The following is a 23412-nucleotide window of genomic DNA, read 5'->3' as shown; positions in this document are numbered from 1 at the left end:
TTGTATAGTTTATCTTTATCGTCCTTTAGAACATTGCTCTGAATATAAACCCACTGCCACGCATGTCTGATATATAGTTCGGAAGAGCTAAAGGTTGCACCTCCTTCTCCGTATCTCTTACACCGACAATTTGGAAGGTTATAATCGCAGTCGCCATTTGAACAGGTGGGTTGGTTGCCAAAACTATTTATATAAGTGAGCTGTAAATGTTGACAGACTTAGCGTTTTCGACAACGTGTCATTTCTGTTAGTCCCTATTGAGAACGTGTCTACATTTGTCTACCGATATCATTTATAAACAATTTTGCCCCGAAACTGTTATTTGATACACTTCTTTAGTTGTGTAGCTTTTTGTGTCTTATTTTCCCTTGATTTGGGGGGGTAGTATCTGTTATCTTACATTTTACAAAAAAGGGAGGCTTACGATGACCACTTTTTTTAAACGATCTCGCTCAATGCAAGGTCGTAGAAGGCCACTAATTGAACTACTGTAGCTAAAGTGAGAGATAGCGGTGTATGTTTGTTTTCAAGGATTGTAGGTTATTTTCGGGGGGAAAGCAATGGGCTGGGAGGGAGTTCCAGAGTTTGCGGTTCGTGGAAATAGCTTAGTGTCTAAGACATATCCTGGCTTTATCGTTTCTTGATACATTGTATAACAATATTTGCTAGAAAGAAACAAACAATCGTGTCACTTGGTAGAAATCTTTATTTCAATATAATCACTCTCAGACACTGAGAAATAATAAAATCGACAATATTTTACACAAATGTTTACGCAGCCTTGTCAGATATCGTCATGTGTATAAATCTCGAATGAATTGGTGAGACCTCTCAAGATCTCGCGTGACCTGGTGAGACATCCTGAGGTCTCGCGGGAGTTGGTGATACCTCCTAAAATCTCGCGAGACTTAGACGAATTTCCAGACTTTGATGGACTGGATCTGCATGGCGACGTCATCACCGTTCCAGGTGGGGTACCACTGGTTCTTGGCGTTCCAGAAGTCCCTCATGGCGCCCTCACGGGAGTTGCCGTTGCTCCAGGGTTTCGGGTACGGCTGGTTGTCGGCGTTGTCCGGGAAGTAGGAATTTGTACCCCCGACAGCGACGTTGAAGATCAGATAGAACTAGTAATGTGAAAAACAGAAGTTAAATGATATGCGTCAAGGCATTTGATAAACATATTAAAATGCTTCATTTGAAACTTATTTCTCTTGAAATGCTCACTGGAATATGTGTCTTTCCTCTTTCTCCTTCGATTGGTTAGCAGACAAACTTTCCTCTTTTTCTAAGTAACGTGCCTTGGCATCTGTGTTTTATGTAACAGTTACAGTTTAGAAAATATTTTCAAAACCTCGTCGATATTTCGCAACGATTGAGTACGTCGACTCCCAGAAGTACTTCATCATATGGATTCATTGAAGCATCGGACCTATTCATAAATTAGCACATATTCCTATACTACTCTTTTTTGTTTGGGTTTGCAGATGAAACGGCCGTCACGAATTACCTCTCGATCAAACGGCGCCATCTTGCCCCTTCCAGCCCAGGGGTTCTCGTTAGACGGCAGCCCGAAGTTGCCCATGTCCCAGAAATTAGTCGGAGGGGAGACCAGCAAGACTTCTTCATCGTCAACCTCAACCCTGTGAACACATTCAAGTCATCAGGTATACGTAGTTTAAAACACCAGACAAATGACTAGACCAGTAAAATGGAGGTGACTTTATTATGATGAAGTCGAGTGACAGGAAGTAGAGTTCAGAGTTGGTAGAAATTAGTCACTTAACAACCTTGCCGACAACTGACAGTCATTTCCAGGTCCAATGGAAGAGGCTGCCAATACATGGGAAGGTATTGTTTTTGGTCTGTCTTTGTTTTCACAGCAATATATTTTTGATATGCTAGTCACGCTCACCGTAGGATGACGGGGAGTGATCAATGGATACATGTAATGTTAATCAAAAGCTAATATCAAGGAAATAAAATCATATTCACAAGACGAGAGTGATATTGACCATTATCGTTGTCTTACCGGAGATAGGAGTCGGTCCAAGTCAGCACCCACTTGTGGAAGTCACTCCCATAAGTACCGGACTTGGCATGCCTGTGAAGAGAGAAGTGGAGTGAATAATTCCGTATAGAAAAAAGTCAAAGTTAAACATTTGACATCAAAGCTGTTGCTCTAAATGACCTTCATGTTGCAACAACACTGATGACCTTGGTGCTGATTGACCTTCAACATAACTATTTGCCTCTAAAATGGATAAACGTATTTGCATTTTACCACTTACTTTGAGTTGGTGGTCAAGTGGTAGCCGTTGTAGGGCCATCTCGGTCCCCAGTGCAGGGTGGACCCCATGTCGTCAACACCGATGGACCCGCCCCAGGATCCGAACAAGTTCCGGTTTCCTGAGTAACAAAAGAACAGAGCGTAAACCACAGAGTGAGCGAAACGATGAGGTCATTACAGGTCATTGACAAGCTCCGTACTTGTTATTTTAGCTGAATGTAGGCAAACGTATGAATTATGAAATAATATATGGTAAAACATAATACCGACAAAGATGATGGAAAATGATGATGCTAATTAAGAATGTAAATGTACTTCGACTGTAAATGAAGTTCAGTCACTCAATGGGTGTTTGTATAATTTTAATAAGTAAACGAACAGTATCGTAACTTACCTCTGGATTCCATGATGTCGATTTCACCCGAAGCCGGCCAGCCCCCGTACGCGTTATCCCTTGGAAGCAACCAGATTGCTGAACAGATAATGCAAATGAAACAAAAAGGCAAAAATGAAAAACAATTCAGACGAAGAATATTCAATATGGGTTGTGTTCTACAACGAACAGGAGTTTGAACCATGGGGTTCCCTCGTGCACCGGAGTGAGGTCTTAACGCTAAGAAGCAAGCACGCTTAATTGCTGAATTGCAGTCCCTCCCAGTAGTGTCCAAGTTATACTGTGCCCATGGTCACATTTCCAAACCTGGGCCCGATCTCCTTCGTGGGATGAAAAATCAAAATGTACGTTTATCAAGATATTTACACAGATTATGCTCATGACTAATTCTTTTTTTACGTTTTGTGTATTTTGTTGTCTTTTAAATCATACTTTTTGTCCCCGCAAACTTCCCAGCCATGCCCCGTATAAAAATGTGTGTCTAGCATAAGGGGACAGACTTTGGGGTTCCCACCACCACACAATCGAGCCAGAGAAACACTATACTGTTACGTAAGACTAAACTAGTCACCAACCGGGCCAAATCCAGTCGCCTGTCGGCAGCTTAGCCCAGACCTCGACCTTCCCGTACTTGAAGCTGAAGCTCTCCATAGTAGTGACCCTGGCGGACTGGATGGGCGGCAGGGGGGCGTTTTGGGAACCCTGCAGGAAACAGGCCCGGCCCTGGGGGAAGTCCTGGGTGCAGTCACCATACGCTGCAAATGATAGGACCAAATCGTCATAGTCCATTAAAGATACTATTCCAAAGGCTCGCAAAAAAACCTTGTGCACATAAGCACCAAGTTAGGTATGGAATAAGCTTTCTTCCATTTTCTTTTTTGTCTTTCATTCTCTCCTACTTAAACTTGAGACTAAAATCAAATCCTTTTTTTATTCTTAGCACGATAGATGGAACAGGAAGTGACGTACTTTGTCCGTAAACGGAAGTGACGCCATGTCCGCCGCATTCCTTGCCGCTATCCCCCGGGCAGGATATGTGGCATCCGTGTCCTCGGCCGAAACTGCAAATTCGTGGCGGGAAAAACTTACAATTTAGATGTCTTCAAACGGCGGGAACATAACAGTAATGCATTAAAAAAAGGACTTGTAGTTAACGTTAGATACCGTAGTATTGCTGTTACGATTTCTTGAAGGTAAGGTGCACTTTCAGTTATCCATGTTTCTCTACCTAGCAAAGCTTTCCTTAAAAAGCTTTAAAAGCCACAAGTCTTGTAATGTTTCATTTTCGTGAATTAGTTGGATAAACCTATTTATCAATGTATATGTGAATGGTCTTCAATACCACGGATATCAGCGACAGTGTCTAGACGTCTATGTACGTATGTAAATATTAATGTTCTTCAGTACCATGGACAGACATGACAATGTCCACACGTCCGGGTGAATGGTGGATTTTATTCAGTACCGTAGATAGACACAACAGTGTCCGTGTGAATACTTTTCAGTACCAGGGACAGATACAACAGCGACTGTGTGAGTGTTTATCAGTACATGAACACAGGCTTGTGTAAGACATAACCAAAGATCTTTTTAGACTTTATGAAAAAGCAAACCTTCCGAAGCTGTTGTCACAGCGACACTCCGTTCCCTTCAGTCCGAAGTACTCGTACCCCTGTCCTGCGCAGTGCGCCACACACTTCCCAGGGTTCATGTCGCTAGCGGTCAGCAGACTCTCTGTCAGGTCAGCGTCTCCGTTGTCGTTAAAACATCCGATGTAGTTGTAGCCGTCTTAAACAACACCAGTGTTTGGTTACTTTCAAGCAGATACTGTGAGAAAACGTTCTACATCATCAAATACGTGAAAAACATTCCTACGTCATCAGATATGATGAGAAACCTTTCTACGTCATAAGATACTATGAGAAAACGTTTTACATCATCAGACACTGTGCGAAAACTTCCTACATCATAAGATGCTGTAAGAAAACTGTCTACGTCATCAAATACTGTGAAGAATCTTTCTACATTACCAGATATTGTGAGAAATCTTTCTCTATTATTCGATACTGTGAGAAATAGCTCTAGATCATCATGGTGGTTTTAACCTCCTTGATATTATCATAGACAAAATGACAAATATCGATCTTTGATTACATATTTTACAACTTACGCCAGAAGTCGATGTACCCGGAAGTCAGGAACTCCTCCCCATAGTGCTCGGAAGCGAGAGTCTAACGAAGGAAGAGGACAACACGATGATTCGTTATTTGCAGTCACGTGACTAATGACGTAGACTAGTGCCCGCCATCTTGGTGGGTTAAAGGCGTGATTCCCTTTACGTACTTCCTTTTTTCCTTTCCTTTTTTTGCTCGGTTGCCATCTTAGATCCATCAACCGTACCAAAAATATATTGTATGAAGTGTATTAATACTGAAGTTACAAAAAACGTTTCAACAGTTTCCTCTTTGCATCCATTTTTTTTCAAAAACTCAATGAAGTTGTTACCGGTTTGAGGTAGAGGTTTCCATTCTGGACATAAAGGTTGTCAGGGTGTCCGTAGTAGTACTGGAACTCTTCATTCTGTAGGAAGTATATAACGTTGGGTAACATAAATTCGGGATTTTTCCGATAATGGTTGACTGAAATCAATCTAGCAGAACAATAAACCATCCTTTTTTTCTATTATTCTGTCAGTATCATGTACTATCTTTGCACTAATCACATATATGGTAGATTTTGTCTCTAGTCGTGCTGACACCATAATATTTCAACTTGAAACTACCGTCCGCCGCACGCACAATGGCGGTGTTGTCGGACAGGGGGGCACATTAATTCGGGAGAGAAGATTCGTCTTGAATATCTTACCGCTAATCACATTTTATACAGCAGCTATTCGTTCCATCCTTGGCTTGAGGAGAGTGCTATGGATATAGACGTGTCCAAGTAAAAAAAATACACGAAAAAACGGCCGTACCGCACGCATCAGGCCTTCGGGAACAACCCGTGTGTTGAGTCGGTAGAACGTCACTCAAAGTTCACCCCCACCGTCATGGAAATTTGTACATTATTCATCGGGGCGTTAGCTGGATGCCGTAGAAATGGCAATACTACTATGTCCATGTGTTTCTGCTTGTGCTAAGAGCAAACTTTGAGGAAAATATCGCCATCAGTCCACTATCACACACAACATTTAGACAAAAAAGTGTTCCTCGCAAACGTTTGTCGTCTGCCGAATAGCAGGATTCTGGGTAACGAATATGGCGGCGGGAAAATTCACCGTAGTGCCGTAGCCATTGGTTGTAGCAACAAAGAGGCGTTTTGATTTTTAATCACGCTTAGAGTCCAGTTGTAGGTTAGCAAAAGAGATTCTAATAAGTTGTATTGTAAATAATTGTGTTTAGCAGGAAGCGGATGTGACATTTGTCTTATAAACCAGCGAACAACTATGTACATATAATTCTCCCACGAAGCCCTCAGACTGTGACAATAAGGGACGGAGAGTTTTTGACGTAGCCAACTTCTAATGCATGGTTATCGAAGCTTTTGAGACAGTGTTCTGAATGCGTTAGTCTGTCAAGTTTGAATTTCTAGCGGTATTACTGATGTTGCATCTAGCACATATCCCTAAATACCCCGTTTTCGAAAAATCCCGAATTTAAGTACCCCGCGAATTTATGTTACCCAACGTTAAATGTAAATCAGAGTTTACCTGTATTCTTAATCTTTAGGTATAAAGAATGCCATATGCCAACGACGTTATATTGCCAATTCTAGACTGCAGGTAAACACAACGAGACAAATGCAAATCAAGTTCTCATTCCTAACCCTGCTAGACAACGTACTCAACAGATTGAAGGAATCCGAGATGCTAGCCTTGTTTCTGTTTTTTATGTATTAAGTAGAAGCAAGTTTATCGACGAACGTAATATTAATAAGGTCGTTCGTAATGTGTCAAAGGTGAAGGCCCCTGAGAAAAAAAAACACATCTGGACATTGCTTGATAGAGACAATGGTCGAGACGAGAACTGTTTACAAGCCAGGGGCATTCACCTTTGACCTTGCTCATGCGCACTCGTAATCGTGAACGACCTTATGAAACTAGCATGGGAACGAGAGTACGTACTCCACCACCCCCCGCGGTGACCTCTGCCCTCCACTTGCTGGTGTCAAAGGTGTCGAAGTTGTCCTCAAACACCAGCTCAAGGTTATCGCCTGTAGTTCCTCCGGTGTCTGTACCAGCTAGGGTAGACTTCATTATTCACATTTCAAATAGGATTAACCAATCAGGGGCTCACATTTCATATCATCTATGAAGCTGTAATATCATTGGTCAGCTCACAAAGGTACAGTTATTAGAATAGCCACCCGGAAGGCTTGATTCTTGTTCTAGTGAATAGATGAGACAAGGGGGTGCTATTTCAGGTTGTCGCCTGTAGTTCCACCTATGTTTGCACCAGCTAAGGTATACTTCATTGTTTATATCTCAATGTATATCGCAAGATATCAATGGGACTGACCAATCAGGAGCCCCCATTTCAAATTGCTTATGAGGCTGCAATACAATTGGCGGGCCAACGATTATTCGAATGACTGCACAGTTGCGCCAACAAGTATACAGTCACTCGGATAATTATAGAATTACTTTTCAGTAAGAGAAGGCTGGATGTTCCAGTGAATTAATGAGATAATTAAAGGGGTGCTATCTCATTAATTTTCCAGACAGAAAACAAATTTCTTCCATTGAATTAGTGAACTAATAGAGTGATGTCACATTAGTCTCTCTTCTAGAGAATTAATGAGAATAAAGGGGTGCAATCTCATTAATTCTCCAGTAGAAAAAGGCTTTTCTACATCTTTAGAGGATCGGGAGAAATGGAGGGAAAGAGCCAAGAACATCTTAGCATGCATGTAGATATCTCGTCAGAATGATGACGAGAAGGAAACTGAATTCTCCTTCCAGTGAATTAATGAGATAAAGGGGTGTCATCTCATTAATTCTCCAGTAAGACAACACTAAATTCCCCTTCTGGTGCAACAATGCGACAACGTTTGTAGCTCTAAACAATATGCTAATCTGACTTCTAAAATCCCACAACATTCACGGAGTATGTACCGATGTCCCACACGGTGTTCCTGTAGTCCCCGCCACATTTCCCACCGGACCCTCCGGAGCAGCCGTAGTAGCAGTCCGACTCCGGGGCCCGGCCGTGTTTGCCGTAACTGTGGCCGCAGGCGCACTGGAAATAGAAGAAAATCAAGCGCAAGATAGATTGATATCCTCATAACCAACGAACCAACCAACGAACCAACCAATCAACCAACCAACCAATCAACCAACCAACCAACCAATCAATAAATCAACCAGCCAGCCAATAAATGAATAAATAGATAGATGAATAGATAAATAGATTAAAAAAATAAATCGGCCAGTGGACAGCGAACAATCAAGTAGAAGAAAACAGTTACCTCAATAGCGTATTGCAGTCCAATGTACCTGTACCCCAGCGATGCGCAGTGCTGGCTGCAGGTACTGTAGCCGTTGGTGTGGGTTAGGGTGGTCGAATAAGGGAAATCTCGGTCATTGGCATCGTCAATGAAACATCCAAGGTACGTCCCGATGCCTAGAAAATAAACAATTTTTTTTTACGAATGGACAAACAAATATTAGCAAGACAGACGCTCATTACACTCTCACCGCAACTATATCTATTCCCTCCTCAAACAACCCTACTCGGTGGATACAGCCGTCAACAAAGAAGGCATAGCATCTTTCTTTGGTCCGCTCTGAAAGGGTTTCAGAGCCAAAAAGGCTCAACAGAAGTCATGCCGCATTATTGACAGCCAAGTGGAGGGCATTTTTGTCCCGTCAAGCGACATTCGTGGCTTATGGCGTTTGACTGGAACGGTCCATTAGCCCCAAGATCAGGTTTAGTGATATCCAATCAGCACCAAGGAGATGAATTTAACATCTCATCCAACTATTAACCATCAATACTAACTGCTATAGCTTGTGGATTTCGTCATGCTATAATTCCAATAAAAGAACTCTGCACAGATACTATTGGCTCCGCCTCTGTGGTGTTGCCAGAATGCATAGGTACATTGCTACAAACATGTCTGCTGACCGTTTGAAAATCGAATTGTGCTTAACATATCCTTAGCGCGTAAAGGATAACCTATATGGGTGTCAGAACTTTTAAAGATCGAGGTCACATATGTCTCTTATTCTGTCACCTCTCCTTCATATGCTATCAGCTTTGGTGCCATATCTGTGTGACTGGCGTAAGTACATAGTAACATGATTGACCGTATCCTGTAACTGGCGTATCTGTCTCCGTTACATGATAAGTACCGGATACTTCCTATGTACTCAATATAACATGACCCTTAGCATCAGTCCCACCAGGCTTAAACATACACGACAGAAACCAGGGGTTTGATCCCAACACAAGTTAACATTGCTCGGTCGTTCTTTTTTCACATCTCTGCCCATGATATTTATTATACGTTTTCACACGGAGCTTCGTAGTGTGTTTGTCTTTACAAATATGATAAAGAGATAAAGATCTATTACTTTTATCAAATGGCTATGATGAGATATTGCTTAAAACGTCGCCTATTTGTGATAGTGAACGGGAAATACACTGCTTACCGCTAAAACCTTCGACTGTCCCCGAGGATACAGTGGTCGTCCCAGAGGTTGTTGTGCCAGAGGTTGTTGTGCCAGAGGTTGTTGTATCTGAAATACGATGGTCACAATCATAGAAATGATTAAGTTCAATTCAGCGCAATGATACGTTGCAAAAAACCCTTTTTTATACACTCAATCGAAATTACTTGTAGGGTTCGAACTGACATTTTTTGCAGAAAGAATGATACTAAAAACAATGTTATCCTTCTTAGATTTTCAATAATCTGCGAGGCTCATCTTCCTGGTGACACTCTTTGTAAAATACGATACGTCATATACATCTAATTGCATTCCTCAATGTGTTGAAGATCAACAAATTGGCGATAGGAATAATATGCAGATAAGTAACAGTTTGTATGACACAAACACAAACACCCCCGAAATATGTCTAACTGTTGCCATTCTCATGATATCACAACATTGATAAAGAATCTAGCGAGAAGAAGTTGACTGTACTCGGCTTGCTTAGTGTAACACCCTTATCTGCTATGCGTCATTGTGTATGTTTAACTCGTGTATTATGCGTTTCTGTATACAAGTTTATTATATTTCTTGTCGAGGCATGATTGTACAATAAAGGTCCTTCATTCCGTCTGTAGTTTATAAGGTTGTGGAGACAGGGAGTGCGGAGGTGCTCTGTTATTTCCTTACCGACGTTGTTATTTCCCCCTGTAGAGCCCGAGGCCGTCCATGACTGATCCAGCAGGTTGTGACCGAGCCCACCTCTAACAACGTGGACCCAATAATAGAGGGTCTGTCCGGGGGAAATGGAGACTCTGGTATTCTCATGGACGAATTGGCCGTCTGTTAAACACAAAGAAAACTTTAAAGAATCTAGTCTGTATCGACATTTTGTACTTTTTGTGTTGTTTTGGTGGTTGTGGAATGATACGAAGCTTACTCCAAATAATAGTATGTAGACGTACAGATATTTTGATTTTTATCATTCATGTATGTTGCGCTAGCCTCCGATGCAGACTCCTCCCGGCTTTTTATTTTCAAATAACTGTTTTTATACTATTACATTTTTTTCTTATTCCCGGCCAGCAATAAGAAAAAAAAAATGTATTAGTATAAAAACTGTAACTTGAAAAAGAAAACAACCGGGAGGAGTCTGCATCGGAGACTAATGTTGCGCCATGTTAACTTTTAGAAACTATGTATTGGAAGTGTTTTATCTGTTGTCCTTACTTGATTGTTGACTGACGTCATAGTTCCACTGGCCGGCCTGCACCCCTGGTAGCGGACTGTCCACGTTGTAGTGGAACGCCACGAGAGTCACTCCGGAATCTAGAACAATACGAGATGTCAAAACCAAAAGTTCCGCTGCAGTACCGTAGAAGGCAGCTAGAGGGCCCATAATCTGTCTAATTGTTTCTTCCTTTTGCCACCCTCTACCAGCATACCAAATATCATAAAGATTCATCCACGACTTCTCGGGGTAACGTTATGATGTTAAGAAACAAATACACATACGAACACACACACATGCACCCGAAAATAACTGACCGTTCGGCAGAATTATTTCAAGGTTGAATAAATGAACAACGCTACATGCTCCGACGTTGTGCCCTTAGGAAAGGTACTTTATATAATACAAACAAACAAACAATTAAAAACCTTCTCTCCAATGATTACTTTGATCAGTAACATCGAAAGGGTACAGTGCAGTGTACAGAGGTGACGACATGGGAACGAGAGCTGACCTGCTGGGTACGTGATTCTCAGTCCCTGGGGAGACAGCAGCGACAGGGCGGGCTGTTTCACCGTGTACGCGCATGCGCCGTGGATCAGCAGAAACGCCAGCAACAACATCTTGTCTGTAACATAACGAAAGTATAAATTTCGAGGTTAGACTGTGTTGACAGACTGTATTATGTATTTCCTATGGGCTGTACCATATAGAACTGCCCTTATAATATCAGTTAGGGGTGGATGAAGGAATTCTAAACCTCCACATAGCGGTCAAGTTTCATAATTTTACAGAGTTAGCACCTTTACATTGTTATGCTCTCTCAACGTGTACATTTTGTTTAACAAAGGTCAATTTATATTGCTCATCTCCGAAAGTTTGAAATGGAATAGTCTGAAAATGCACGAGACGAAAACGTTTTGTGACCCAGCATCAAACTCCTTGGATCCAGAAGAAGACCTTGGAAGTCTCAATAAACTTACCGGAAGTTCTTCGAACTTACATCGACACGTACATAATCCCCGTGGTGGGGAAGGTAATTAACACAGAAAAGAAGTCAATGGTTTCTGAGAAGCTCTAAGGAGCCCAAGTCTTGAACATCATTTAACTTTATGCAAGTGGCCGTATTCGGTGATAAGTCTCTTGTGTGACATTCATGTAACGTTACATGATAAGATAGATATCTAGAGTTGTAGTACATTTCATTTGGCTGGAAATGTAACACTGGGGGGTCAAGGGTTTCTTAGATGCTCTAAGGAGCCCGTCCAAATATCGAAATCGTTTCCATATGTCTCAAGAAACACAAACGCTATACTGTACAGGCAACCTGAATTCGGTGGCAAACATTTTGCGTAGAATTGCATTACATGTGAAGGTATAAATCATTTCAAGAATTTAGGCCCGTAAAGAATGGTGACCAGGCCATCTAAAGAGAGACAATGCCCTTATTAAAGTGCTCATACTTACGTCTTAGTGCTTGATGCGTTCCTGTGTCGAAGATCGGGCGGAAACTACACGAAGTTCTTCAACCCGGTTTTTATATATACTGAAAACGGAAGAACTGGGGCATCATGGGACTTTAATCATTTGCCCACTAACTTGCTGTGTTCGCAAAGTACACATCATACGTCATAGATCCACAATCACGTGACTTCAAGGTATCGTCATAAAGAACATCCCTAGCTCTTCCAAGACAACATGAGGTGGCAATCCTTGTAAGAGCGGCGCTAATGCCTCAAGAGAGCCTGCATGCCCTTTCTCGTAAGGCGTAATTCAGCCTTTTTCGTCTTCGTAATCCGTAGGCAGTCACCCAAAATCAACGTAATTCGTAATCAGTACATAAGCCGTAACGCGTAATTGGTCGCTTTCTTTCTACGTAAACCGTAACAGTTACCTATATGCAACGTTCAGCGTAATCCATAAATTGCTAGTAAGGCGTAGGCTGATTTCAAAATGGTCCAATCCACAAGCGAGCGCCCCCCGTTACCATGTCCGCGATGAATTTTCCTATTTAAATCTAATTCAATTTCTCCTAAGGATATACGCAGAGCATCGTGCTGAAAGGCAACACAAGCAAAGCGTGAGCTCAGCAAAGAACACAAGAGTACCCTGGGTGCGATAACCTCACTATCGATCGATGACGTGTGATTACAACTTACGTATACTTGGTATACCCCGAGGTGTTACGATGGTCCCTCTATGATGCACGTACTTCTAGTTTTTTTGTTTTACCCAATGCACAAAAATTACAATCAGTTGCACCGTCGAAAATCACATAACATTGTCTACTTCACTCAAGGCCAAGCTGTCATGAATATACATTGCCACTCCAATGTCAGAGGTGACTCACAATAAGCTCCAGAGCGACCAGACAGGTTCTACTTTATTTCATGCGGGAGTAATACCGTGGCGGATCGTCCGATTTGTGCCTCACAGGTGGGAATACATTTTGCACAAATTCTAGATCTCTGAGGAATGTTTGCATTGCGACATAGAAATTTATATACTAGTATATATATACTAGTGTATATATTATAGTAACTGTTACACTTTTTCGGCATGTGCTGCCATCGCTGCGCACTCTGTTTAAAAAGACAAGAACAGTTGTCCACGCTTTCTGACAGGCTTTCTCGCACTAAATGCATCTTCTGGTTTTCAGTTGCCACACGTTATGCTCAAAAGTTACGAAAAAGTTGTTCCGAAAGTTATTTATTCGGGTGGAAAAATACATATACGTGTCGAGGTGGGGTAGGAATGGGGTGGGGGTAATTGGTTTGGAAGGTAATGAACGTGACCAGATTATCAGAACAGTTTCCCACGCTTTTCTGACAGGCTTTCTCGCACTGAATGCTTCTTCTGGGTTTCAGTTGCCGCACGTTATGCTCAAAAGTTACGAAAAATGTGTCCGAAAGTTATTTATTCGGGTGGAAAAATACATATACGTGTCGAGGTGGGGTAGGAATGGGGTGGGGGTAATTGGTTTGGAAGGTAATGGACGTGACCAGATTATCAGTCACTGTCAGTTCATTTGTTTTATCAATTTGGTTGAACGCTGCCGCACAAAATTAGTGTCTTTTACAAGAGCGCACGTCAGGATACCATATTGCCATTGGAAGAGCCATGACATTGTGCAATGAGACCGTATTTCCTTCAAATACGTTGTAGTGGAGTTGGGAGAACTTCAATTCATGTGATAGCACAGGTCCCTCTATAACTCACATTATTATTTCTAAATATACTAAAATAGACATTTCCACCATAAAAGGTCTTCATTCATAAGCAAGCTGTGGTGTTGTTTATCGGGCTCAAATGTGGCCTCCCATGTCAGATGTGACGTGAAAGTTCGTAGTTCAATAGTGCTACGTATTATATGTTGAAAAACAGGTTAGACTCCATTTGATACAGAAGTCATATGCGTGTGACCTCAGGCTAGTCTAGACTTGGTCATTATCACTCATGCGTTTAATACAAAGAACTGAATTAAGGTGCTTTTCGAGTTATCTCCAAGATGCTAAAAATCACCAGCTTTGATGCAAGCTAAGAGTTCAGTCGCTAAGTGTGTGAGTTTTGACTCAGAATTTAGAGTAGGACATAGAGAGGCTGACTAAATGTTTAGCGTCATACGTAGCTCCAGAATTTAGCGTCGAGCGTTCTCGATACGCCCCATGCAGGCCCCTCGCAAGGAGGTGTCCGCAAAAGTAACATCTTCAACATAACATCTTCAATAGTTTTGACGCAGAACTAGATAGTTGAATCTTGTGTTAAGTGTTAAAGCCTTTCGGGAAGCCTCATAATTTAACGTACTTCGTAATTAGTTCTGAGAATTTATTGTAATTCGTAATCGGCGGCGAAAATGTTGCGTAATTCGTAATCACTACTCCCCCATGCAGGCCCTCCCTCAAGTTTCCGTACTTGATAACTGATGACTGGAAAATTTTATGAGGACGTTATGAGACACTGCACGTGCGGCCCTGAAATTATGTGGAGCCAAGATGGCAGCAATATTGTTCTTGTGGTATCAATTTTTTTTAATGGTACGTAGATGACATTCATTAATTAGGCGTCGAATAACAGAATGACTAGGCTAGCTGACACAAGATCGATAGATCACAGGTTCGATTCCTGGCTAGACGTTGTGTCCTTGGGAAAAGCACTTAACACGGCTTTCCTCACGCCGCCCAGGTGTAAAAATGAGTACCTGACTTCGGTCGGGGAGGTAAAAGGCGATGGAAGGAGAGGGTTGGGCTCCGTCTTCCAATACCGTGCCCTAGACACAGTGGATAATAACCCACTGCCACTACGTCCTCAAAAAGGCTATGGGACTACTTTATAATACTAATTTTCATTAGTAACTGCTATTTGGCCTACCATAGAATCGTCCTGCAGGGCATGAGCAAATACGAACCTTTCCGTTTGTTATTCTAGATTATCGCGATCACCATTTAAACAGCTGACCTGTTCCCCAAAACTGTTTATACAAGTTTCTTATATAACAGACAGTGTTGACAGATGCAGCCTTTTAGACAACATGCCCTTTCCCATGGTATGTATAAAGTTGCTTTGTCTCATGTGACATGATAAGTACCTTCCTTCACATTCCACCTCTTTAGTGCGGTTTCGTATATTCTTCAAGTTTAAACTCACATATACACGTTACCACGCGACAGAACCTGACTGTTTTCAAATTCATAATCTCCAAGCAGATCTTTGGGGACGCTAAATCGTTACATTCTCCTTGCTGTCTTCTTCTGTGTCAAAAGTAGTGATTCTGTTTGTGATAGCAATGCGCAGCTAGCTAGGACTACAATCTAGACGTTACAATCTAGTCTCCCCAACATCTGCTTGTGGATTACTCTTTTTGCAGTATGAAAAGAAGAGAAAGTTGGGGAGTATGTACATGTTGAGGAGTATGAAAGGAGGTGTTGGGGAGACTAGATAAGCTGGAGCGTAATGCTGCCATGCCCCATGTAGAGGCGACTTCCACTGAGCGTCTTTCTTGGAACATCCGGTCTTAGCGACTTGGATGAGGGGTTCTAAGAAACATTCGAAGATGAGCCTTTGATGCTTCAACAGTTCGGATCATTTGTCTCTATATTTCCTGTGCTCTTCTTATTTTCACCATCATATTAGTCCAACAGGTATTTTGTCTGCCAAGGAGCAATAAATGATCGTCGGGGCCACAGGTACACTACACAAGACAAACGCAAGGGGCGCACCGTCCTGTAATAAACGTGTACTAGAAGAAAACAGTGTCATTGCTAGAAGTTATTTGCAACATAGACTTCAGAATTCTAGATAATGATAATGTATAATGGTAAGAAAAAAGGTGCGCAAAGTAATGAAACTAAAAAGAATCGATATTTTCACATTTTTGGAATCCTTCCCAGATCTTCTCAGCCCTTGCCAAAACCAAGCATGACCTCTGACCATTTTCCTGACGTCAGGGTCCATGGTTAACCATTCACTTTCAGTAAACATAGGGTGAAAATTGTGAACAGTCAGTTATTAACGGTATATACACAAGCCTGTACAAATGGGTGGAGCTTTTTTTAAAACCCTTCGATCCTCATTGAAGTAATCAAATATGAATTCCCTCAGACAATAGTGAGAAACTCTTACAGATCACACCTCTTACTTCTGCAATGCGTACTTACTAGTCAAATATTTGCACATACCGTAATTCGTCTAAAAATTCAGTCAATGTCCACGATTCCTTTGTCTTTCAATAAAGCAACGAATCTGGTAATTTTCATAAAACACACAAGATAGACTCTCCTCTATTTGCGCTAAATGAATATAGAACAGGCTACCATAATGACTATCTTGTCAGAAATTTGTCATCGGAATCGTTTCCAAGTTAACGGTAGACTCAAATCTAAGATGTTTATTTAAGGACACTTTTACTTAAGGGCCACGCCTTCTAAACCATCTTAGAGTTTGGTCCGTCTATACACCTTTCTCTATAAGAATGCCCGGGTCAGGGAAAAAGTACCACTTTGACCATACGATGGAGTCTTCGAGTAGCAAGAGACAAGTCTTCGAGATGGAAGGAGGGGAAAAGAAGGGAGGCTGCTGCAGCAAGACGTGTAAAGTTGTGACGGGGCTGGTCGTCGTCTTGGCTGTTTTGGCGGGACTTGCTTGTGTCGGCTACTTCGTGATTTATAAGATGTATTTTGAAGGTAGGTCGTTATGTAACGTTGTAGTGTCGTCTTTCGTGAGAAAATCTAAGGTTTGCTAAAGGAAAAGCTTTCGAATATTGATCATTATATCGACTGTTTTTGATGGTAAACTTCATTCTATTCCGACTGTTTCGTCACATGTATGTGCACATGATTTGTACTTTTATGATACTTACTTTGAACGTAAGCAGAACAACAAAAATGCGGAATGTTTACTTTGGGTTGTAAATCAATTAGGGCATGGTGCGGGCAAAAGAGGGGAATGCTATATAATGATACTTTTGGGACTTGTAACGTTATTTGAACATGCATGTTTTCCACAGGGCTCTGTTTCTTTAGAAACTAGTTTGTACGTGCATTTTTGGTTGTGCAAGCGAAAACGCCCCTTACTCTATATTACGCCTTAAGTTTGCCGACCTTCAAGATTCAAAGGCCGCTTGACATTTAGCCTGACGGTTGCCCGACTGTTATATATGAGGGTCTGTACATGTGTCAAAGCGGCCGTTTACTTTGCTACCGTTGTCGTCGACTGTCGAAAATGTGTCAGTCCCTTTGCTTGCAATATCACGAAACGTCAGGTTGTAAAGCCAACAATGTGTGCTACCGAAGGGGAAGAGAGTAGGTTATTCAACTCAAGTCACTACAAACAACAACAACATAGGCCTTGTTCGCATTTTGATAATCGGCATATCATTGGGCAAAGAGAGACCGTTTAAAGGAAAGCTTTTCTTTTTTTCCCTGTCATCAGCTAGTCTCTACCAAACTAACAAGACCATAGCACGTCCAGGTCAAAAGATACAAAAATTGAAGTTCTGCTGCAGTACCAAGGTCACATACCAGGGGGCCCAAAATCGACCTTGAATTTTGGCTTCACAACACCCGCCCACATACCAAATATCATCGTAATCCATCCAGAGGTTCTTGAGTTATGCTGACTACAATAGTCCGGAAACACAAACACAAACACACAAACACGCCAAAAACAATATCTCCATTTTTCATGGAGATAACTACGCTAGCGAAAGGGGCAATATTTACCAGGGGAGTTTGTCCACCATAGGGTTTCATTAGACAGGGTGCCATCCGATTACTACCGGGGCTTCTACACTCCGACACCCGCTACCCTGTAAAAAGATGGTAGCGAGTGTACATGTAGGAGCCCCGGTTCAGTATTAAATCGGATGGCATCCAGGCTAGGGCATCGAAATATTGACCTTCCCGCAAAGTGACTTCTCTTGGCCAATCATCCCATGTTGTCGAATTCTACTATCTGGGTCCTCGTAGGAAGGCCTGGTAGAGGCTGGTCAACCACACTGTGTATTCCATGGTTGCTACATATCCAGGGCAAACCATTTCTATCCTAGCTCTGTGTCTTTTTCATTCGGAAATATAAGAAAGGACAATACAGTTTTAACTGTAATTCTGATGTTAACATCTTGACTTTCTTCTTAAAAGAAGAAAGTCATGATGTTAACATTAGAATGATCCTAGCGAAAACAAGCTATTGATGTCAGTAACTAAACTGTAAAAATTATTTCCTGAATAGAATCTTCAGACCAGTCGAAACTGATATTCGAGGACAACTTCGACACTCTGGACTTCACCAAATGGAAGCACGAAATCACCATGGCCGGGGGAGGGGTAGGTATTATCTGACTGCTTTAAGCTTCTTCAAAACATTTCTATTTAGCCCCTGTCACACAGCTGACCATCGCCTCCTGACCATGGCTATGAGTAAATCGTGAGCAAGGTCATCTGTGGTTGGGAGTTGGTCGGCGATTTTGCCTACTAGTCTATGGATAAAAAAAGATAAAAAAAGTCGGGAAAGTCATATTCTACTTGGATGTTATCAGAGTAGCAAACTGTAGAAAGATAAATAGACTATGAGGCCAGGCTACTCCCAACCAAGCACCGACTTTGGTTGGGGAGTTATCGTGAGCAAAGTCGTTAGAAGGTCTTGAATTTGTGACAGGGGCTTTTTCGGCGAATAATTTTGCTTCTATTTTCAGGCATGTGTTATGTTTCTGGCTTTTCACAAGATACATAGATGATATATATATATGATCGAGTAGACGGATTGTGAAATGTTATTGCTCTTTTTTGTAAATGTTATACTATTACTTCAATATTAGAACAACGAGTTCCAGATGTACGTCAACGACCGCGCCAACACGTACGTTCGGGACGGAATTCTGTTCATAAAACCGGTAAGTGCGTTTTGCTGCATTCACATGGCTATCTGCTACTTGTACATATAATGTATATTTGCACTTATTATGCCTTTTCAAGCTAAATATACGTACAGTATCTAATGATTCTCACGGTTGACTAGTAATCAAATAACCAACTTCAAATCACTGGTGGAATAAAACTGATAAAGAAATTTCCATGTCTCCTATTGTTCAGACGCCGACGGCGGATTTCTATGACGAAGCATTTCTGTTTGCTGGAACCGTCAACTTATACGGTGAGTATTTTCTTGGCCGGGGATTCTATGTGTAATCCTAGTATACCCCCTCCCCCATTCTATCATTCAGTTGAGCCCCTGGTTCCAACTGGGAGACTCCGGTTCAATCCTGGGAAGGGCCGATCTCGGTTGGGGCTGGACGTAAAATGTTCGGTGTTCGAGGAGGTGCCTCCAGAACGTCAAAGGGGAAGGGCTAGCAACACCTTCGCTGTAAAATATCCTGCTACGGAAACATTATAATCACAACCAGCCTGGGTACCATATAGTAACAGCTGGCTCAATCTTTTCGCTTGCTAACCACGCAAGCAAAACTGATTGAGCCAGCGATTACTACTGAGGATGGTACCCAGGCCAGATCACAGCTTAGCTCTTCTGTCCACCCTCCCTAGGCTTGACCCCAGCTGACCAGTGCACCAGTAACTTTAACGGCGGCTGCTGGAGGCAAGGTTCAGCGGATTTCCCCATCCCTCCCATCCGGTCGGGCCGCCTCACCACCGCCGAGAGCCTCAGTTTCACCTACGGAAAGGTGGAAGTCATGGCCAAGATGCCGACTGGGGACTGGATCTGGCCAGGTAGGTTTGGTCTTGCACTTTGGATAAATATCGCTAGGAGCGCTCATGCACGGAGAGTCTCAACTTCACCTACGGGAAGGTGGAGGTCATGGCCAAGATGCCAACTGATATATAGGTTTGGCCGTGCATTTTTTACAATTATCGCTAGGGGCGCTTTTGAACCGTACTCAGTCTGCTTTGTACTACTATAAAATCGCGATAGGCGCTTTTGACCTGTCGGCTGAAGAGAAAGTACGGAGACTTGATGCCTGTTGTTAATGAAGCTTGAGACGGGTTGCGGACAGTTATGAGACCACGTTGAAGTAAAATCTAAAGTTGCTGTAGATGTCACCAGAGGTCCTACTCTTTTCTCCCAGCTATTTGGCTTCTTCCCACGCACAACGAGTTCGGAGGCTGGCCTTCTTCTGGAGAGATTGACATCATGGAATCTAGAGGTGAGTTTCTATCCAGTCAGTGCCACTTTCGCCTGCGATGTTTTAGGAATGTGTTTCCTTCTGAATTATGGACAGAATATACGTCGATGAAGGTTAACATCCGGTTAAAAAGATATGTGACGCAAGAAAACATTTACTCAAGCAACTGGATAGATTATTAAATTCATGGGAGCTGTTTCCAAAATAATCCAGTTGCTTGACTCTAGATCTCATGAAAGTTCTTCGGATGCCATACGCAAGAAAACAGTTACTCATTGTTTTCTCTCGCCTAGGAAACCGTAACCTGACGGACGGCAATGGGAACTCCGTCGGAGTCGACCACATGGGTTCGACCCTGCACTGGGGACCGTACTGGCCGTACAACGCCTATGACAAGACTTCAGAAGGATTGTAAGTTGAATCATAATGTTATACAAGATAACTAACTTTATATGCTGGGTACGACGATTCTTTGCAATCTGTGGCAGTCAAAATCTAATCCAGAGTACAGATATCCAAGACATAGTTTACGAGAACGCTAACCGAGCAAAAACAGTTGACATGTACGTGTGGTTTGCTTGCCTTTTCAGTATGGCGAAGGAGGGGACCTTCGGGAGTGCTTTCCATAAGTACGGACTGGAATGGACAGAGGATCACATCAAGTAAGCTTAATGTTCCTTTCACATTTTCTTACATGGACGATTTGCTGAAACAGCCAAAAGACAACTTATTGCTGACAAGTAGAGAGCTTCTATGCATATTTAACAAGATCAATAAGACATAGTGTAACGGCGCGCTTTGGAAACCTGTTTAGTATGAGATCGGCATCGGTAACGAGGAAAGGACGAGTATATAGAGACAAAGGCATGTGATAGTATGCTTAGTAAAATAGGTTTTAGAGTCTATGTACGATTGACCATCATCAAGGTGTATGTGAGGGGATTGAATGTTTTTCAAAAGTTCAACCCGAGTGCAAGAGAGACGAACAATGTTATGCTAGTAACAAAACGGATGAAAGATAACATGACTCACCCACAAGATCAACTTTTCCTTCTTTCCAGGTGCTTCGTGGATGATGAGCTGGTCCTGAACGTGTCCCCGCCCAATGGATTCTGGGAGCTGGGTGATTTCGGGCTGAACGACACGGAGAACCCGTGGGTGGGGGGCGGCAAGATGACGCCCTTCGACAAGGACGTAAGATTTATGACCTTTTCAAAAATCAAATGTGCCAGTAAATAACTACTAAGTAATGCTTAGGTCCCAATTGCGCCGGTGTCCGTATAGCGTAGAGTGTGTAGTCCCAGCCGGGCCCCGAAGCCACAAATTTGTCCCGGTGGACTGCCGGTATTCGCACGATTAGCTCACGGCGTCTAGTTGTTGCCGGGTCCCATGTTGATTTTAAGTCCGAGTTAAAATGGTTTGGGGTCCCGGTCGGGCCCCCAAATAGCCCGGCCGTCGCAGGGTGTCTCACGGGGCCATGCCACGGGGCCATGCCCGAAAGTGAAAAAAAACAGCTCGTCAACTATCCGGCGTGGCCCTTTTTTGGGACCTAAGCATAAGCGGACGAACCTCAGACTGAGGACGACGCATGACGCTTTTTTCGATAGCTAGTCATGTATTCTTCTATTCTTTCCCAGTTCTTCCTGATCCTGAACGTGGCTGTGGGTGGAACAAACGGGTTCTTCCCGAATGACGGAGTGAACGGAGGGTACGAGCGACCGTGGGGGGCAGGGGACTGGTACGGAACGGCCATGAAGAACTTCTGGGCCGGCAAGGATCTGTGGTACCCGACCTGGGACGGAGAGGACGCCGCCATGCAGATAGACTGGATCAAAGTCTGGGAGCTCTAGGCTTTGTGAAAAGTATAAGTACATGTACGTGTAGTAAACAACAGGCTTTACATCAAAATCTGGAAACTCTAGGCTTTGTGAAACGGTGGAAGTACAAGTAGCAAGGAACAGATACAGGCTTTAGATAAGTCTAGCAGCTCTAGGTTTAGTCTAGGTTTAGAGCTTTGCAACAGAACTGAGCTTACAGATGTGATTTTTGTGGCAGAGACTCCCATTCTCGTATAGGGCTGTTTAGCCATAGTCGATGCTGTAGGGCTGTTCTGAATTAGTGAATTAGTGAGATTTTATCATGGTCAATACTGACCGACGGAGCCATATATAAGCATCTCTAGGTTAAGTATAACAAGCCATAACGTGTAGCAGATACAGGCATTAGATAAAGGTTTGGCAGTTTTAAGCTTTTTGAAAAGTGAAAATAACATTACGAGTAGTAAACAACATATACAGTCATTAGAACAAGGGTTGGAAACTATAGGTTTTGTGTAAGGGGCAACTTCTTCTACATGTAGTATGTGCATGTACAAGTAGTAAGGAACATGCTTTAGTTTAGGTTTATCAACATATCTGTAAGGGCAGGCTCGTCTTTGAGAAGCAAAACTTTGCTTCCAGCACGTTTTTTATACTACATCTCTTGGCGACATGTTCTGTGAAGAACTAGCGAGTTATCTTCAGTTAAACCTTAATAGTTAGTACCATTGTAACCTCTATTGGCTAGAGCATTTCCTGCCCATAGTTGAATTGAAAAGACTTACAACTTCATTTTCTGACAAAAGAGCAAGGGTGGGTAACTTAGACAGCAGCTCTGGTGGAAGATTTCTATGTCATACCATGGACCAAGACTAGTACTGTAATTTTTAATTTGTTAACTGTAACTTAATTTTAGCTACTTTAATGGTGACTAGTCAACTGCTAAAATTTCATAATTGCAAATATTTGATTACTAACATTTGAGACAGTGATGTTTGTTCCAACCGTTAGAATTAGATGCAATGAACGATTTCCATTTCCCCCAACCGCTAAAATTACCAACCGCAATATCAAATGGATTTACAGTATATTGGGGAACCATTGTATATTGTTTAGATAAAGCATTAGGGGCCTTCTTTGATGGAAGTTGTAATAGCTATGATGTTATCCTTTAGAATAAAACATCCTGGAGACACAAATTTTTCCAGCCAAGATCTATACCTTTATTTCTCCTGTTTTTGACATTCTCCGAGTACAAAAACATCAGTAAGTGCAGTAAAAAGAAGTCAGAGTCATCCATGCAGTACTACTCTCTTTATAATTTTCGTGGACATTCAACTTTGTTAGCAACCAAAAGTCAACAAAGCTTTTATTTCTGTCAAGCTGCCAAAATTATGGTA

At 42.3% G+C, this 23412-nt stretch overlaps 3 protein-coding genes across 4 annotated transcripts; 1 reads left to right on the top strand and 2 right to left on the bottom strand.

Annotated features, from left to right (window-relative positions):
• Positions 1-688: 688 nt before the first annotated feature.
• Positions 689-5272, bottom strand: LOC136426115 (beta-1,3-glucan-binding protein-like). Its single transcript, XM_066415005.1, has 10 exons — positions 5187-5272; positions 4852-4912; positions 4295-4469; positions 3651-3742; positions 3257-3436; positions 2682-2759; positions 2289-2406; positions 2030-2101; positions 1508-1640; positions 689-1124 (listed from the first exon to the last, which is right to left on the bottom strand). Exons 3-10 carry the CDS (start codon positions 4390-4392, stop codon positions 909-911), a joined length of 987 nt encoding a protein of 328 aa, XP_066271102.1. The 5' UTR covers positions 4393-4469; positions 4852-4912; positions 5187-5272; the 3' UTR covers positions 689-908.
• Positions 5273-6741: 1469 nt separating this feature from the next.
• On the bottom strand, positions 6742-12253 carry LOC136426116 (uncharacterized). Its single transcript, XM_066415006.1, has 8 exons — positions 12032-12253; positions 11079-11192; positions 10564-10662; positions 10024-10176; positions 9334-9420; positions 8148-8302; positions 7795-7918; positions 6742-6920 (listed from the first exon to the last, which is right to left on the bottom strand). Exons 2-8 carry the CDS (start codon positions 11185-11187, stop codon positions 6772-6774), a joined length of 876 nt encoding a protein of 291 aa, XP_066271103.1. The 5' UTR covers positions 11188-11192; positions 12032-12253; the 3' UTR covers positions 6742-6771.
• A 604-nt stretch (positions 12254-12857) lies between these two features.
• Positions 12858-22071, top strand: LOC136426113 (beta-1,3-glucan-binding protein-like). 2 transcript variants are annotated; one of them, XM_066415003.1, is made up of 11 exons: positions 12858-13000; positions 16532-16743; positions 18290-18384; positions 18876-18950; positions 19150-19210; positions 19600-19782; positions 20139-20216; positions 20489-20606; positions 20786-20857; positions 21257-21389; positions 21833-22071. In XM_066415003.1, exons 1-11 carry the CDS (start codon positions 12897-12899, stop codon positions 22043-22045), a joined length of 1344 nt encoding a protein of 447 aa, XP_066271100.1. In that variant the 5' UTR covers positions 12858-12896; the 3' UTR covers positions 22046-22071. The 2 variants fall into 2 exon arrangements, with proteins under 2 accessions (XP_066271100.1, XP_066271101.1); XM_066415004.1 differs by lacking the exon at positions 12858-13000 and having other exon boundaries at positions 15960-16743.
• Positions 22072-23412: the final 1341 nt, after the last annotated feature.

This window comes from Branchiostoma lanceolatum (assembly GCF_035083965.1).
Source record: "Branchiostoma lanceolatum isolate klBraLanc5 chromosome 18 unlocalized genomic scaffold, klBraLanc5.hap2 SUPER_18_unloc_1, whole genome shotgun sequence".
Taxonomy (NCBI): Eukaryota; Metazoa; Chordata; class Leptocardii; order Amphioxiformes; family Branchiostomatidae; genus Branchiostoma; species Branchiostoma lanceolatum.
This window is presented reverse-complemented; position numbering and strand designations above follow the sequence as displayed.